An 18897-nucleotide genomic window follows, 5' to 3' on the forward strand; every position below is an offset into this window, starting at 1 on the left:
AGCAGCCTTCTCACGCTCCTCGATCGTTGCATGTTCAGTATGCCTTTGTTGAGACCTCAGTCTTTTGATTCTTGCAACCACCTTTATGAGTTTTGTCCAAGATGAAAACTGATTCAGGCGATCGAGAATATCATTGAAGGTACTGATGTCAGTTGCGAGCACCTGAATTGTCTTGACTTCGGGATCACCAACAAGTAACTCAGCTGGAGTGCTGGGTGTTAGACGTAACTTACGTTCCCAGAGAAACTTTGGTCCTTGCAGCCAGTTTGTAGAGTGGATGTCTGAAACATGAAGCCCTCTGGATGCATGATCTGCTGGGTTTTCTGAGGTGTCCACATAATACCATTGATTGGGATTGCTGTTGTCTCTAATGAGTTGAACACGGTTTGCAACAAATATGTGGAACCTGCGAGCGTCATTGTTGATGTAACCAAGGACCACTTGGGAATCGGTCCAGAAGAATTCATCATCAATTTTCATGTCAAGCTCAGCCTTTAAGCTCAGCGGTGGTTTACTTTTGCAGAAACCACCGCCGCTGCGAGTTCAAGCCTCGGGATTCTTGTGACCTTTGAGGGTGCCACCCTTGCTTTTCCCATCACAAGGCTGCAGTGAACCTCATCCTTGTCATTTTTATATCTCAGGTAAGAACATGCACCATATCCTACGCAGCTGGCGTCCGAAAAATGGTGTAGCTCTACTCTGACAATATTTTGGAAGTCGTGTGGGTGGTAACATCTTGGAATTGAGATCTCATTCAACTTGAAAAGACCATTTATCCATTTCTCCCACCGTGGCTTCACATCTTCTGGGAGTGGGTCGTCCCATCCAATGCCTCTGTGACAAAGCTCTTGTAGGATATGTTTTCCACTTAGGCTGAATGGAGCGATAAATCCAAGTGGATCGTAGAGTGAGGCAATGACAGACAAACAACCACGGCGGGTTGAAGACTGATCTTTCAGGCTGGTGTTGAAGATGAAGGTGTCTTCCTTTATCGACCACTGAATGCCAAGAGCACGTTCTGAAGGGGATGGGTCAAACCCATGAGGTTCAATGGTTGCTGCTCTTTCAGAAGGGTCTAAGTTGGAGAGAGCAGCTTCTTCATTTGAGTTGAATTTGTGAAGGCGCAGGCCTCCTTTTCTGCACAACTCTTGTGACTGAATGATCAGTTCTTTGGCTTCCTCAACTGATGAAACGCTGGCTAATCCATCATCAACGTAGAAGTTTTTCTCCACAAAGGCTGATGCTAGAGGATAGTCGGTTTGATGTTGTCGTGCAAGATGCTTTAAACCGAAATTGGCGCATCCTGGAGATGATGCAGCTCCAAACAGATGAACTGCCATTCTGTACTCCTGAGGTTCTTTCTCCAAATCACCTTCTTTCCACCAGAGGAATTTCAGATAGTTTCTGGATTCAGGGGTGACAACGAATTGATAGAACATTCTTTCAATGTCGCAGATTACGGCCACGGCTTCTTTCCGAAATCTGCAAAGCACTCCAACCAGAGGGTTGATGAGATCAGGTCCAGTTAATAGGGTATCATTTAGAGAGACACCATGGGATTTGGCGGAACAATCAAAAACAACTCTTAGTTTGTCCGGCTTCCTGGGGTGATAGATTCCATGATGTGGCAGGTACCACTCGGTCTGCCCCTGAGATGCTATAGGAGCAGGCTCTGCATCACCCCTGTTGATGGTTTCTTCCATGAATGTTCAGTACTGATTGTAGTATTGTTTGTTGGCCTTTAGTTTTTTCTTGAGACACTGTAGACGTACTGTGGCTAACCTCTTGTTGTTTGGCAGGTTGGGTGGGCTGTTCCCTTTGAAAGGGAGAGGCATTTCGTAATGTCCGTCTTCCCTTTGTGTGATGTGATTACTGAGGAACTGTATGAAATGGACATCTTCTTGGGACACATATTTGTTCTCATAGGTTCTCTCAGCAAAATCTGATTCCAGGGCTTTTAGAACATCTGTCGCTGATGGAACAGGCAACTCTTTTACTGTGAGCCGATGCACAAAGCTCTGGTTTCCTTGTCTGTCTAGGTGGGGATTTGATGAGCCAATTATACTCCATCCTAGTTCTGACCTTTGTGCGAAGGGTTCATGCTTGTCACCTATGATGACTTCAAGAGGAGCCAGCGCAGATGGACAGTCATATCCAATCAGGAGCCCTACATCACAATCTTGGAGAGGCGGCAACTTATTTGCCAAGCTTCTGAGATGAGGCCACAGTAATGCTGTTTCCTTCGTTGGGATGTACGACTTATCAACTGGGATAAAGTCGCGGCTATAAGCCTGTTGTAGTTGGATACAACTCTCAGAGTGGAGTCCTCTAACTTGTAAACTATGAACACTCTTACTCGAGATGACTGTGTCAATAGCCGTCATTGTACTGAGTTTCAGTTTTACTGGTTGGACATCCACATTCAGCTTATCAAGTATGTCGTCCAAGACAAATGTTGAGTCACTTTGTGTGTCTAACAATGCATAGGTGAGTATTTCTCTGTGTGGCTCTTGTACAGAAGACACAAAGACTGGGACAATACTTGAGGTAGCCGAAATGCGTTGTGTTGATGTATGAGACATGACCTTGTGTGTTTCCTGGCTTGCAGGTTCTTCTGTGGGAGCGGAACTATTTGTTACTGCTTCTGCAGGGCTTTGCTTCCTGTTTTCGTGCAGGCAGGTTGGATGACGACGTTCACAAATGTTGCACGTGTGTCGCCTTTTGCAATCTTTGGTGATATGACCTTTTCTTAAACATCCAAAGCAGAGCTGGTTTTCATGGATGAATGCCTTTTTATCTTCAACACTCTTAGCTGCGAAGATGAGACACTTTGAGATTCCATGAGTTTCACTTTTACAAACAGAACAAGGTGATTTTGGTTTACTAATGTTTGTGTCTTGTTTCTCTTGAGCGGAACTCTTTGGTTGCCTGTTTGTGTTGAAGACTTTGGCTCTCTTTGGGATTCGATCATCTACAGGTCTGAAATTCATAAACAGTGGAGAAGCTATCGGTTTGCAAGCTATCCGTGCTTCTCTACTCAGGAAGTCTGTGAAGCATGCAAGATTTGGATAGGTGCCAGATTCGTCAAGTTCATCTACAACAATTCGACTCCACTTGCGCACGATCCATTCTGGCAGTTTTTTGAGCAATTTGTGATTTTCTTCACAATCGTTTAGGATAGCTAGTCCTTTGACATGTGGGATTGCTTCAGAGCATCCTTTGAGGAAATCGCCAAACTCTCGTAGTGCTAGTGGGTCATTTGCGCTGATTTTTGGCCATCTCGTGAGTTTATCACGAAATGCTTTCTGTATAATGAATGGGTTCCCATATCTGTCCTCTAAGACTTTCCATGCTCCCTTGTATGCATTTTCTGAATCTTGGTAAAAGAAACCTACCGCTTTGCGTGCTTCTCCTGCGAGATAATTTTTCAGATAAAACATCTTCTCGCTTGCTGGAAGGGGTTTTCGGTCAATCAGATTAATGAATGACATTTTCCAATCGGTAAACTGCAAAGGGTGCCCACTGAATGTGGCAGGCTCAGGGACTGGCAAGCGATTCATACTTAATGAGCTAGCGATTGCTTGTGCTAAGCTGACAGACTCCTGGGTCATTGTCATTTCTGGAATTGCTTTGTGGGGTTGGAATGATGCGGCATTTGGATTCAGCTGAGGTTCAATTTGCCTTCTGTAGCAAGCAGAGCTAATTTTACTATCAATTTCCCCATTGTGGTTCTCAAACCCTTCAAGGCTGTTGTACGCTTTCACGCGAGCTATTGCTATAGCAACTTCTTTGTCTGCTTGTAACTGCTGTAGTTTTGCTCTTTCTTGTTCCAACTGTTGTTGCATTTCCACCTCTTTTAGTTTAATTTCTGACAACATTTTTGCCTCTTTGAGTTTCCATTCACTTTCTAACTTGTGAAGATGTGCTTGCTGTGCTTGAATTTCTTCCATAGCCTTTGATTGCTCCAGCTTGGCAGCAAGTTCTGCTTCTGCATCTACTCTACTGTTGCGGGTACAGGATGAGCCAGAGTGACGGCTCAATTGCTCTGACAACTCTATAGAGCTTGCAGTTTCCGTTATGCTGTCGCCAAAAACAGACCTATATTCGTTCTTGCTTAACACTTCTCTTACTCTTTCTTTCTCAAGATGGTTATTATATTCCTCATGAACAGTCTTTAGACGGTCACTTATGAGGTTACATACCTCCTTTGTTAGTGTAACACAGGCGTCCATTTTGTTGACAATGTCAGGTGTGGTGTTACTGTTACGCAGGATAGGTTCATACTGTGAACTTACAGCGTCGTGCTTTGCTTCAATATTTTGCTGCAGTTTATTGAGGTCTTCTGCTGAGCAGAGGGATTTTAGTTTTGTTCTAGTTTCCCTTGCTACGAGCTTCCAAGAGTCATAAGTCTTGTTGAATGATTTTTCACGCTTTCTGATATCATGCTTTTGCATCTCTAGGCCTTTCTCTGTTAATTTTCTCTCACGTGAGCTAGATTTGCATGGTGCGTTTGTAGGGTTGCCTGTTTCTTCTTCTGATGAGCTGGATTCGCATGGTGTCCTTGTGGGGTTGTCTGTTTGCTCTTCTGGTAGTGACATTTTGTTTCCGTAGCTGCCTTAAGTTGATTGTAGCTTTGATTGCCTTACTGCCTGACTATACTTTAAAGCTGTAGTTAATCTTTACCACAGAGTAACGCTGTGTCAAACATTTACTGATTATGGACATTCAAAGGTATGTTTAGCGTAAGACAGCAACAACAAATGTTCATAAATTAGCTAATGAGCTTCACCTTTTAAACCTTTTCATAAACAGACATCCTGTGAATTATTATTCCACAAAAAACACATTTCGCTCACCAAGAAACATTAACCAGATTCAGGAATATTATGTGTTGGCAGTCCATGAATTAATTTGGCCTCGTAACATTATATAAAGACTTTCTAGTTATGCGTTAAGCTTGTGCATGTGTGTAAGCAGTCCCATGTTTCTTCTTGGTAGTCAATGTCTCTTTTAGTATCTGGAGTCTTGAGCTTTAGTATGCTGTTCTTTCTAACCTTGCGAGTGGAATCAGCTGGCTGGTAACAGGTTGGTAGCTGGATCTCTGATGAAATGGTGTCAGGATCTCTGCAGGGATGGCAGGTCTCTTGCAGTCAAAGAGTTTTCACTGTAGCTGCCCACTTGGAATTACCACTCGTGATGCAGAGAGCTTCGACTGATGCAACTTTATTCTCTCCTCTTTAAATCACCGACAATATGGCACCGTGAAAACTATAAAGATGCACAAACAAATACCATTAAACATTTACGTAAAAAGTGCAGAAATGTTCACATTTTACCATAGAAAATTATTTTGATTAACTCAAATAGTGACATTGACATAAATCAATAGTTTTTAAACTACTTATGTTACAGCATTTAATAAAATGAATTAACAACAACCATTCTGTCTCTTAAATACATAAACAATCATTTGCAATCATTAACCAACCTCTTTCTGCTTCCAAGGGTGCTAATCATGCTGAATCAGCTAGCCAACCTCCTCCATGCACATCTCTTAGCCAGTCTTTCCACACCACAAACAAATGACATGCATACACAATAAAAATGAATTCAACCACATTGAGTAAACTTTCAAAGTTATAGCATGTGACAGATAAATAAAACACATAGTTTTGCATGAGTACCCTCAAAAACAAACGCTTTTACTCACTCTGAAGCAACATGTTTGCGTCGCCTCACCGAGAACAGAACAGGAAGTCTGACACAATAAAAGAGGAAGTGCTAAGGTACTCTTCAAAATAAAAGTGCAAAGTAAAGTGGCTTTGCCGGCATTTACAGTAATAAAAGCCGAGGGAGGTCAACAGTGATCACTGACTGTTTTAGGAGCTTTTTGAGATCAAATAGAAGAAAATACATAACATTAAACGTGTTAACAACACAAAAGCCATATTAAACGCAGACTACTTTAGACCCGGAAGTAGGATTCGTCACATCATCACTGAACAACCGGATTGCCGCCCCTCCCCCCTCTTCCCAGCGCAAAGCACAAGGGTCGCATGCGGAGGGAAGTGGAAATAAGTGCCATAGAGAGGGTGAGAGAAGGAAGAAAAAAAACAGGACTCCCAATAAGGACCCGGCTCGCGTCGTTCACTTCAAAGAATCGGCTCTTATAGCCGTTTCGTTCGCGACCGACACATCACTACGCCACTGGGTGCTCTCGTACAAGAAAATCGAGCATACCCGGTAGCAGTCTTGTTTCAGTTAGGTCAGTGTTGTTAGCGAAAACATTACGTGTTTTAACACCATTCTTCACGTATTTAGAGGAGGGGGCTGCAGTAAAACTGTACCGGAAACATCAGTACATTCTTTGAGGTAAGTCTGTCCGTTATTACAGCAGCTGGACTGACAGGAAAACCTGAAAGCTTATCGCTGTCATGTGGGTGCTGTCACACAGAATCATGCACGGTTTATGTGTGTCTACAGTCATGCAGTGGAGAAAGTCCACAGGATTATACAACAGACGGCATGTTTAATGTGAAAGTGAAAGTCACGGTCAGAGGGACGCTTGGCTGGTTATAATAATAAACAAGACTGCAACAAAACCCGAGGCCTCTACAAAAAACTCTGATTAATGCGTCAGCGAGCTGTTCCCGATAGTGACTCTCCTTTTAGCTGCTTACATCACCAAAGTAACTTGTACTCAAAACATAAATCGGTCAGGAGCAATTTGTGTTACGAGTTTCGGTTAAAAATCGACCAGAAGCGCCATGTTTACAGTGATTCCTTTATTTGATGAAGGTTTATTTTAGGCACAGAGCCTAAAAAAGAAAGTAGTTAACGGAGAACGTTTATTCCCACGGTCGACATACCCGTTCTCTCTGACTGCGGCTATATGTTTTGAATGTTCCGTATTTGTAAAGTGTAAAAGTTTCAGTATTAAGTGTTCTTGTTTTACAGGTAAGATAATGGATTGCTGTGGTCTGCTAACTCTTCAGAAGGAACCAGGTACTGATGGAAAAGAAGTTAATTAAAACAACTTCAAATGTAGATTTTGTTGTTGTTGTAATGGCACATAATAATACCCTGATGTATGGTTTGTATTTATTCTAATATTATTTTTCTATCAGTTCCTCTGAAGAGCATTGAGGTGGAGCTGGAGGTGAGGGACCATGTGGCTACAGTGGTCTCCACTCTGAACTATGAGAACAAGGAGGACAAACCATTAGAGGCTGTTTTTGTCTTCCCTCTGCCTGGAGATGCTGCTGTCTGTCATTTCAGCGCTCAGATTGGACAGACGCAGATTGTAGCTGAGGTGAAGGAGAAACAGAAGGTGAGCTGGACAGTAAATATAACCTGATTATAAGTGAGCTTCAAAATAAACGCAGTGAATGTCACTGACATGTGTCACCTGTGCTTCAGGCTCGTGAGGAGTATGATGATGCTCTGAGCTCCGGTCAGCAGGCCTTCCTATTGGAGGAGAGTGATGAGAGTCCAGATATATTCTCTCTGCGTGTGGGCAGTCTGCCTCCAGCAGAGAGCGCCTCCATCAGGTTGGAGTACGTCACTGAGCTGGCTGTGCAGGCTGATGATGGTCTGAGGTTCTGTCTGCCTGGTGTGCTCAACCCTCGATACCAACCTCAGGGTAGGACAACTTCAGAATACTTGGACCAGAAATGCTTAAACTATATCAGTCAAAGTCTTGAACCACCTTCCAACCTTCACACCACTGACAGAACACAAAAAAAACCATCTTCCAACTTTGCCAGTTACTGTAAGATGTGAACACAGAACCAGATATGAAACTGTTGCCACATACAGGAAAACACATACAGTGCGAAAAATCTGGAAGATAATTAGGTCAAGTTTCAACTTGATTTTCTGCAAGAAAAAGGATTCACTTCTCATCACATTGTGATTACCAAATATAAAAAGCTGTGAAAAGGAAATGTTCCAGTCCAGTGAAAAGCTTTAGTGCATCCTCAGAGAAATTACAAAAAGCCCAAAAGCTGTATCTCAGACTCTACAGGCCTCAGCTAGCATATCAAATGTTAGATTTCGAGGTATTAGAATAAGACTGAACAAGTGTGGCTTATTTTTTAGGGGTTGCAGGAGAAAACTTCTTTTCTCAAAAAGACATTGGCAGCATGTTTTCAAAGTTGCACCTGAACCAATCACAAGACTTCTTGAAAGATGCCCTTCTGACAAACAAACCCAAAACTGGAGATATTTGACCGTAATGCATAGCGTCACAATCAGAGAAAACCAACCCCAACGTATCAGCACAAACACCTCATAAAACCTTGTTGGGACTGGTGTGTTTATATGGAGTTTCCCTTATTTTTTCCAAAAGTTAGATAGTAAACAGGTTTATATACTTAACACTATTTAATTCTCGCTGACATTAAATTTTATATCACCCTAACAGATTTTTTGTTTTTTCTGAAGAAGGAATAGGCAAAAAATGATGTTTGTGTTTTGTTACCGATATGGTTCATTATTCCATCCGTAGGTCATAAAAGTCAAGTTATTCCTTTTCTGTCACTTTTTCATTGTTTTGAATTAAAACAGCTGTAAAGTAGTTTTGTTTTTCCTGAGCAAAATGCTTTCCTCATTTTATCTGTACTACCATGTGAACCAGAGAGTCTTTACAGCCTAAATTATTTGATTATATTATACCTCATTAATTACAGCATATTTTACCTGATGCTGTGTGCAGGTAGTGAAGGTGCAGGTGTCCAGGTGACTTCTGTTCCAGCCTCTCTGGTGCCCTACAGTCTGTCTTTTTCTGCCCGAGTGTCCTCTCCTCGTCCAATCTCTAAAGTAGAGTCCAACTGTTCCCTGGACCCTCTGCAGTACCTCAACACTGATCAAACCCAGGCCACGGTAGGTAGAGTGCTGATGTGTCTGCTGTGTGTGGTTGTTACGTGTTACTGATGAATAAATATGAATGTGTTTGTGGTGTGCAGGTCAAGCTGGCTGCAGGACACAAGTTTGACAGAGATGTTGAACTGCTGATTTATTACAAAGACGCCCACCAGCCCACTGCTGTGGTGGAGGCAGGACAGGCCTCTGCTGAGCCGGGTGAGAGCAAATGAGAGAAGTCATTAGTTTGCAAATAAAAACTATTGTTCTTCTTCAACCTAAAAGTTAATTGTGTTGGAGCTATTATGAAATGTAAACTTGACATTTTTCTGTCCTTTTCATGTGTTTCAGGCTCTCTGATGGGTGATCCAGTGGTGATGGTGAGTCTGTACCCTGAGTTCCCCCAGTCTGTGATGTCTTCAACGGCTTCATGTGGAGAGTTTGTGTTCTTAGTGGATCGATCTGGAAGTATGGACTGTGCTACGAATAACACTGAGCAGCAGGAAACTCGGATCAGCAGTGCCAAGGTATTTATGATGTGGTGTTAGTGTTACAAAATATTTCCTTAAATTGTTCCTCTCACACAGTGGCCTCACCATCTTTTCTCTCTTCCCTGAAGGACACTCTGCTGCTCCTGTTGAAGAGCTTACCAATGGGCTGCTATTTCAACATTTACAGTTTTGGGTCCAGTTATGAACACATCTTCCCGTGAGTTATATTCATATGATCTCAGTGATATCACTTTTCTGTCACTTTTTACTGTAAATGTGTCATGCGTTGTAGTAGGACTCAGGCGCAGAGCAGAGTTCAGTGGAAACAACGTTTATTTAAGTCACCAGGTGCAGATATATACAGTGAGGTGATAGTGGGGGTCCTGGGTCCAAAAGGGAAGTCCGGGAAGGGAATCACATACACGCTAGCTCCTCTTCTTTACAAAGGTTCAAACAACGGGTTGGTCACAGGTCCGGGGAAACTGTGCACAGGAGAGAGTGAGGTTACGCAGAGATCACAGCAAGTTCACAGAGCTTAAAGATACAAGGCTGAGGTTCACTGACTTGTCTAGCACAATCATCCAGCGATAAGGCTGTCTGCGTCCTGGCCTTAAGAGTCCAACCCATAATTAGAGCCTGACGAGAAGCAGGTTTGTGTGCCAAGGGCGGGAGCCTGCAGTGAGCTCCATCCTGACGGGGAGGAGAGAGGAGAATGTAAACAAAAACACATGTGGCCTTGTGGAGCCGGCCGGGCAGACATGGGGACCATGACAAAATGTGTGATAAGATATCTTCCCTGCTGTTAGTCAACATGTTGCCTTTGGATGATTCTGCAAAACTCCAGGTTATGTTTGATCTCACTTGTGTGTTTGTCATGGCAGTAAGAGTGTAGAGTATGGTGAGAAGACCATGGAGGAGGCTCTGAAGAAAGTTGAGCAGATGAAGGCTGATCTTGGAGGAACAGAAATCCTGGAGCCCCTCAAACATATTTACAGCCAGCCCTGCATTCCCACTCAGCCTAGACAGGTAACACACACACACACACACACACACACACACACACACACACACACACACACACACACACACACACACACCTTGATGTCATCCTTTTGTCCTTCCTTTTTTCTCATTCATTACTCCAACATGTAAGTTGACCATGAACCAAGCCCTGTATCAGTCGTAACATATCTCATATAATCTGCTAATTATACATGAGTTGATCTGTTGAGTGGTTCCTACTGTTCCTCTCACTCTTGCTTAAAGCTTCTTCTTTTCTTTTTTTTACTGGTTAAAACAGTTTACTGACCGCATACTTGATTACATATCAGAGAGTTGTGTTTCAGGCCGTGTAGATGAAAAACTGTGTGTAAACTCTCCTCTCCAGCTGTTTGTCTTTACTGATGGAGAGGTGGGGAACACCAAAGAAGTGATCGATCTGGTGAAGAAGAATTCAGGCTCCCACAGGTAAAACAAGAAAAAGATGATGACATGTGCCGTGTACCATGCCTGTGTGTTTTAAAAACAGCTGTTGTATTGCAGGTGTTTCTCTTTTGGGATTGGGGAAGGGGCCAGCTCTGCTCTCATTAATGGGATGGCCAAGGAAGGAGGAGGTCACGCTCAGTTCATCACAGGGACTGACAGGATGCAACCAAAAGTAAGACAATGACTCATAACAATTACAGTAAAAAAAAAAATTGTGTTTTTAGTTTGTTTTATTTGTTTTTAGTTTGGATGGAAGATATGATTTTGGTTTTTATACTCATCAGGTGATGCAGTCGCTGCGATTTGCTCTGCAGCCAGCTGTGGAAGATGTTTCTGTTACATGGGATTTACCAAAGGGATCAACTGTCACCGTCCTCTCTCCACCAATCACAACCATTTTCCAGGGTAAAAGGTCACTGATTTATGCACAGCTTACTGGACAGGTAGGAACAGCATCTTCTCACAGTGAACAATCTCTGTGTTTATGCTTGTCATGTTTTGAAATAAAATGAAATTGGTTTGACACTGTAATTCTGTGTCAGAGCTCAGAGGCAGCAGAGGGCTGTGTGACGGTGAAGTACAGCCTGGCAGGTCATCCCTCTGAGAACCAGCTGCACTTCAGTCTCAGACCTGCAGAGGACACTGGGTAAATGAGCTGTTAATCCACTGGTACAATTACATATTTACTTTACAAAAGTTTACTTTTTATGTCTGTATGATCTAAAAAATATTGGTCATTGTGACCATGTCACCATACCAATATTTTCTCTTGTCTGTAGCTTAATAGTCCACAGGTTAGCTGCTCGGACTCTTATTTGCTTGCTAGAGATGGAAGCAGAAAACAATGAGGAAAAAGAAGAAGTAAAGAAGAAGGTGGTGCAGCTGAGTGTCCAATCAGGAGTGAGCAGTTCTTTCACTGCTTTCATTGCTGTCAATAAAGACAACAACAAGGAGATTCAAGGACCTCTTCTGCACCGAGATATTCCAAGTAACAAGAATAATTAGCAATCCTATCTACTTCATATTGTTCTTGGGGCATTCTTATCTTATCTTATCTTATCTTATCTTATCTTATCTTATCTTATCTTATCTTATCTTATCTTATTAGTGGCTGGTCTAATGGGATTTGCTGCTACCCCTTGCTGTCTAAGAGCTAATATTTCCAGTTTTTCACCTGGTGAGTACAAGGTTTGTTACCTTTGCAAACACAGTGTGAGTACTTCTACAAACACAGGTGTGTGTTTGTGTGTGTGTGAAAAAGAATAATTAGTTATAAGAACAAATTGGAGACTATTAAATACATATGACTCAAACCACTTCAATGCACTTTTTTAAATACCTTTTGTATACAATAATACAAACAAAATGAGAGAACTTCGACAATCATACGACCCCTATGAGCAAGCGCTTTGGTGACTGGGAGGAAAAACTCCCTTTTAAAAGTAAAAGTGCGCACGCACACGCTGACACACAAAATATATAAAGAATTCACCTATTGCCCCTGCGGAGAGTCTGTCCTTCAAGCTCACATCCTCTTCCAGAGGCCTGGGAGCTTGAAAGTAACGTATTTTTCAGACCATTAGGCGAACTGGATTATAAGATGCATTAAGCACTGAAGTTTGGTCCGTTTTCAGCGTCCTGTCATTTGACTGCATTTGTCCCTAACCCTCACTTTAACTTTTATCAAGTAGACAAAAGTTAGTGTTCATCCTCCAGCTTCACTGTGTTTATGTTATGCTAACATAGCTGTGTCGCTAGCAATCACTTAGCACATCATTATCTACCAGCTAGTCCAACTTCAGTAACCGTACAAAAGTTATTGCTGTTTAGTTTTCTGTCTTCATTTATGTTGGAACTGATAGCAAAGCTGTACGTTTTAATTTTTTCAGAAATTTCATGAATTCTGTTTTCATGGATGCCTGGGTGTTAAACTTAATTGTTACACCTGGAAAAGCAGCAACGCTGATCATTTTATTAAGAATGAAAGCGTTCAGGCAGTTTTTAGCTCTCAGTGATGCTGCAATCTTCGTTTGACTTTGGGACCTGAAGCGGACAGAGTTTTGGACCCAGATTACTCCGCGAGGCTCCTGAGTAGGCAGCCGTAATACTCCGACAATCCATCAAGCAGTGCGGCTTTGTAGGTTACCAATGTCGCACGAAGACATTTTTGACTGATTTTTGAGCCGTGTACAATCAGTTCAAGGTCGGTAAGCACAACCAGAATTCATACATAAGGCACACTGCCGATTTTTGAGAGAAATTAAAAGATTTTAAGTGCGCGTTAGATTGCGGAAAATACGGTAAAGTTCACTGGATGAAGCGTTTTCAGTGGGAGTAATGTTTGATCACTCATCCAAGTGACTTCTTCAGTCTGGGGTGGGTTTTTGTTTTCTGGTAGTTAGTTTTGGGATTGCTGACACAGACCGAGTTAGTCTGAGTTATATAACGTCAGATGATTTGCTCATGCTGACAAATTCTCGTCAGACAAGTAAAATGAGATCCCACATCAGTTAAGTTTCTACTAAATTTTGCATGCAATGAAAGAAAAATGTTTACTTGTGTTTTCATTGGGAGTAGAATTATAAGTGTGTGTGCTCACTGTTGCATTTCGTTTGAAAAAGCAGGTCTCGATTACTATTGTGCAATGGATGACTCTGAAGGTATTTGTTTTGACTTCTTTGCTTTAAATGGACACACTTGAATATGTAGTGATTCTTTTCCAAGTGTAATTTTGATTTTTCTACTATTAATTTTAACTTTCAAAATTTTAAAATACAGAGGTTTACATTTTGTTAAGTGTTGAGCATGCTACTACATTCAGTGTGCAATGAGGGGAAAAATGTATTGATTTTGATTACAACTTCCAGTGTGTGTGCTCAGTGTTGAATTTCCTTTGAAAAAGCAGATTATGAGGTGGATTATGGAAACCCTCTAGAATTCGAAGACACGTCCTGTTACAGAGGTATCTGTTTTGACTTCTTTGCTTTAGATAGACACGTTTATCTTTAGTTGGACATCAAAAGTCATCTAGACCTTAATATCTTTAAGACATTCCTGTAGTTTAATTAGTTTGTGTATTTGTTGTGACTTCTTTGCTTTAAGTGATTCTTTTCCAAGTGTAATTTCGATTTTTCTACTATTAATTTTAACTTTCAAAATTTTAATAAAGAAGCATTTACATTTAGTTTTAATTAAATGTTAAGCATGCTACTGCATTTAGTCTGCAATGAAGGTAAATGTTTTAATTTTGATTACAACTTCAAGTGTGTGTGCTCAGTGTTGAATTTCCTTTGAAAAAGCAGATTCTGATGTGGATTTTGGAAACCTTCCAGAATTCGAAGACGAGTGCTATTACGAAGGTATCTGTTTTGACTTCTTTGTTTTAGATAGACACGTTTATCTTTAGTTGGACATCAAAAGTCATCTAGACCTTAATATCTTTAAGACATTCCTGTAGTTTAATTCGTTTTAATTCGTTTTGTATCATCTGGTTTCATGGGCTGAGAGTCATCTGCAAAGCAATGCAAAAGAGTTCAGTGTTTTCTAATAATACTGCCTAAACAGGTGTAACATAAGAAGTATTGGTCCTAGTACAGAACCTGGTGAAATTTATAAAATACCTTTTGTATACAGTAATACAAAAAAGAGAGAAATCCAACAACAATATGACCCCCTATGAGCAAGCGCTTTGGTGACTGTGGGAAGGAAAAACTCCCTCCTGGCTGCAACAGGTTGGGATGAGGGTAGGAAGACAGGACAAAGACACACTGTGGAAGAGAGCCAGAGAGGAAGAATAATGCAGAGAGGTGTATAAACACATAGGGAGTGAAGAAGGTGACTGAAGAAGAATTACTCAATGCATCATGGGAATCTCCCGGCAGTCTAGACATAATGCAGCATAAATAAGGAAGGAATTAGGGTCACCTGATCCAGCCCTATCTATATGCTTTATCAAGAAGGGACATTTTTAATAGGGCTGGGTATCGTCACTGATTTCTAGAATCGATTCAATTCCGATTCACAAGGTCCCGAATCGATACGATCCACGATTTGATTTGATTCGATTCAATTCGATTTGAATCTGGGAAATTTTGACAGTCAGAAATATTATAATTCAGATCAGTAGATTTACATATTTTTGTATCTATAAAAAGGAAGCTGACACACGCAAGACTTTATCAAAGGTGTGAGCATCACAGCAGATGCCTTTGTGTCAAAGTAGCTGAACATAAAAACAGAAAAACATGAAGGTGATTTTCCTGGCCTGGGATTTTATGAACATATTCTGCAGTACATCAAAAACAAAAGAAAACCATTAATCAACATATAAACGTTACCTCTGACGTTACAGCAGTTTTATTAGAGACACGGCTAAGCGTTTTGCATTTTGCACAATTTTAGAAAGTTTAAATTTGTTCAGTATTGAACGGCAGAAATTAGGTTTTCTCTTCGGAAGTATGTAAAAGAAAAAAAAACCAGCGACCCAGTGCGCTGTAAACAACAGTAGACTTGTGCGTAACAAGCAAGCGAATGATGCAGAAAACAGATTTTTAGACGGGACAGTTCTTGAAGAGAGAGAGAGAGAGAGAGCTGTGCATGAAGTGTGGTGGAAGCAAAACAGCAAAAGTCAGAGGAAATTCATGACGATGTTTTCGTGAAGCTTAGTTTGGATCTTCTTTTGCTGCTGGTTCGGTCAATATTGTTTGGAGAGAGATAAAACTAACAGCTTTAGAATCAGCACAAAAAGGGCGTAAACACAAAGCGCGGACCCGCCGAAACATCAGAATCAGCGAGCTGTCGGCTTTCAGCCCCGACCGTGTCCGTGCCGTCAGGTGAGAAAGGCGACATCTCACTGATTCTGATCCGCGGGTCCACGCTGTGTGTTTACGTCTTTGTGCAGAATCCGTGTTCCTGCTCTCATTTACTGTCTTAGCTGTTTGGTGGTTGTTGAAATTTTCAGGTTTCACCAGAGATTCTGGCATTTCGGGCAAAATAAATTTATATTAAAAAATCGATTCAGGATTTTAATGAATCGATTTCACGTTATCCAAGCCAGAATCAATTTTAATCGATAAATCGATTATAAAAACCCACCCCTAGTTTTTAACATAGTCTTAAAAGTACAGAGGGTGTCTGTCACCCAAATCCAAACTGGGAGCTGGTTCCACAGGAGTTAAACACAAGAACAGCTCAGTCAGAGAGCGGCTGATACGATACTATAAAGTCTTTAATATAAGGTGGAGCTCGATTATTCAACACCTTGTATGTGAGGAAAAAAAGATTGCAACATGTGGATGCTAACCGAATCAATGGAACTATTTTCTTAATTAACTAAACTCTTTTTCTAAAATATTGCTCTGTTAATTCCCCCCAATTAAGATGATTTTATTAACTAAATAGAAGGAGAGTGATCAGCATAAAAAACTTTATGAATGTACTTGTATTTAAATTTCCCCTTTAGCACTGCCGGATGAAGAATTTCCACCTGCTAAGAAGCCACCCAGAGACCCTTTGCTACAGTTAGTCTCCCTCCAGAAGGCGTCTGGCTGCTGGCTGCTTGATCCAGCTCTGGCTGCTGCACTGGGAAAGACCAACGAGGAGGTGGAAAAGTCAAAGCCTGAAAAGGTGGGCTATTAAATAAATAATAACACAGTAATAGTGGGTGTTTGTAACGTATTCATTAAAATGATTTCAAAATTGAATTTTCAAAATTACACACTCATGTTAACGAACATCTGCATGCTGCCTCACTTAATTTAATATTTAACTACATGACTTCTGATTCTATACGCTAGGCCAGCAGTGAAGTGTGGGCCACCATTCTGGCTCTGATCTGGCTTCATGGTTTCAAGATGGATGCAAAGGATGAGTGGGAGCTTCTGGCTGCAAAGGCTGTGTCATGGCTCAGTGCGCAAAAAGGTAGTAAACACAAAAATAAGCATTCAGTTTGTGATGGCTATACTGAGTTGCTACAGTCGTTAAGATTAATGCTAACTGGTTATTTTGTTTTGTGTGTTCCTTTTTTTTCCAGCACCGTCTGTGACAGAGTGTGTGGAAGCCGGAAATATATTGTTGGGCTGCAGTGTGCAAAAAACTGCCCTTGGCCTCTGAGGTTTTTATAAACTAACAACTTCTTTATGATTCATACACAGAAGCAGATTTACTTCATACTTCATCCACATTAATCTTTGCATCGTCCAACTTTATTATCTAATGTGCCTTATTTTATGCTGCATGTGTCCAAAGTCAGCTTTGTAAGAGTACCAGAGATTATTGCTTTTCTATTCTAACTTTAATGTTGCTGTTTGCTTGAAAGCATCAAATATTAAACAAATAACAACACACATGAGTTTGGACCCATCATTCCTTCTAATGAGTCACCATGAAAAAAATAAATAATTAAATTTTAAAATATTTAAAAAGACCAACACACCTGGCCAGTTCTGTCTTTCAACACATTTTTTAATCATGGTTGAGGAAAATATGCAGCTTAAATTCAAAGTCATAGTGAAGCAAAATTCTTCCTTATTCCAATGCATATCTTTCATTTTTTAATTCATGTCATGTAAGTAAACAGCTGGACATAATTTCCACTAACAAATGAGACCTCATCATCAGCCATGTCTCACAGCGAGTGAAATCAAGGCCAGCAGAGGGAATGCATAGCTAGATTTGTTCTGCAGTCATGAGCCATCCATCACATACTCTTAATACAACCACAAACAAACTATAACTTGTTCATCTGAGTAATGGCTGCTACAACAAAGCTATTTTTAAACCTCCATGTTTTACATTTTGAAACCAGGAACCTTTGCCCAGAAGGTAGAAACTGAAACTCACTATGCAACAGGTGTGAGCCATCAAGACAAATCAAACCAGCAAACTGCTGTAACGGTCTGGTGTACAGGGATGCTCGGCTCAGCTGTGGATCAGCCTGCTCAACCACTTAACAATTTGATCGAGTGAGTTTCTGTTTTTTACATTTAAGTATCCAACCAATGACCTTAAATAAAGATCAAACGGATTCAATGAAAGCGCACTAAACTAAACTCATCACGGTTGTATCAATGTGGAAATGAGATCAGAACATGGTTTCTTAACGGAGGGCTGCAGGCCTGGACTGGGACAAAAAAATCAGCCCTGATATTTTAGGTCCAGGCGTTACCATGTTCAGTCCAAAGTGAAAAAAACAAAAAACAGATGTGACACGTGTAATGTGATCATCAGAGAATATGATTTTTATAAAACATTTATTATTACTTTATAAAGTTTTTCTTACACTGTGCTTAGCTCCTTGATGAATGTGTAATCACATGTCTTTGATAAATAAAATATTTAATCTTGGATTTGTGTAATTTGTGGCTATTGAATAAAAGTTAGTCATGTATCCACTGATAAAAACAGATGGCTGAAAGAAATGTTTGATGTAAAAAGGAAACACAGTGTTGTGCTGTTGAACTGTGAGTTTCTAAATTACCAATGTTTAAATGCCGAGAGGAGACTAGCAGCCCTGAGTCTGCATGTAAAACATTAAACTCCATAGCAGTGATACCTGTTCTTACACAGGTATGCCTATTCTTTCTTATGGGACTTTACTGTCCCAATGAAACAAGAAGATCTTGTTTTAAAGTACATTTTTTGCCATCCCGTAATCTCAAGAATGTTTATGTTAGATTCTGTTTTTAATCAGGTTGTGATCTTAGAGTCAATCTCATAGCACTCGGCCTGTGCTTCAAGGATTCTGATAGTTAGTATGACTCCGGGGTTTTGACTCATTTAAGTCGGTGTTTTGCTGGGAGGAGAGAAGAGAGGCATGTAAGACTGCAAGTCTGCTTCTTGATCCCAACTCTGGATAGTCATGTTTTTAATATGTGTTTAATAAATTGTATTTAGAAATAAATTTCTAGAAATGAGAGCGGCTCCATCTAAGGAATGTTGTCTCTCCTAACAAGACCGGGTTTCCTCTGGAAAGTTTCCCAATTATCTATGAAGCCCACATCGTTTTTTGGACACCACTCAGACAGCCAGCAAGGAGAACACGCGGCTAAATATGTCACTC

At 40.9% G+C, this 18897-nt stretch overlaps 1 protein-coding gene and 1 pseudogene across 1 annotated transcript; one reads left to right on the forward strand and one right to left on the reverse strand.

Moving 5' to 3' along the window:
* Window positions 1-1709: 1709 nt before the first annotated feature.
* LOC113035730 (uncharacterized) lies at window positions 1710-5830 on the reverse strand. The gene is made up of 2 exons (XM_026191375.1): window positions 5489-5830; window positions 1710-5268 (listed from the first exon to the last, which is right to left on the reverse strand). The coding sequence occupies exon 2, from the start codon at window positions 4596-4598 to the stop codon at window positions 1710-1712; it is 2889 nt and encodes a 962-aa protein (XP_026047160.1). The 5' UTR covers window positions 4599-5268; window positions 5489-5830.
* Window positions 5831-6163: 333 nt separating this feature from the next.
* On the forward strand, window positions 6164-17182 carry LOC113035903 (von Willebrand factor A domain-containing protein 5A-like; annotated as a pseudogene).
* The last annotated feature ends 1715 nt before the right edge of the window (window positions 17183-18897 follow it).

This window comes from Astatotilapia calliptera, chromosome 14 (genome assembly GCF_900246225.1).
Source record: "Astatotilapia calliptera chromosome 14, fAstCal1.2, whole genome shotgun sequence".
Taxonomy (NCBI): domain Eukaryota; kingdom Metazoa; phylum Chordata; class Actinopteri; order Cichliformes; family Cichlidae; genus Astatotilapia; species Astatotilapia calliptera.

Excerpts from the sequence above, each read along its gene's own strand:
- LOC113035730 (XM_026191375.1), bottom strand. The coding sequence starts at position 4,598 with ATGTCACTACCAGAAGAGCAAACAGACAACCCCACAAGGACACCATGC.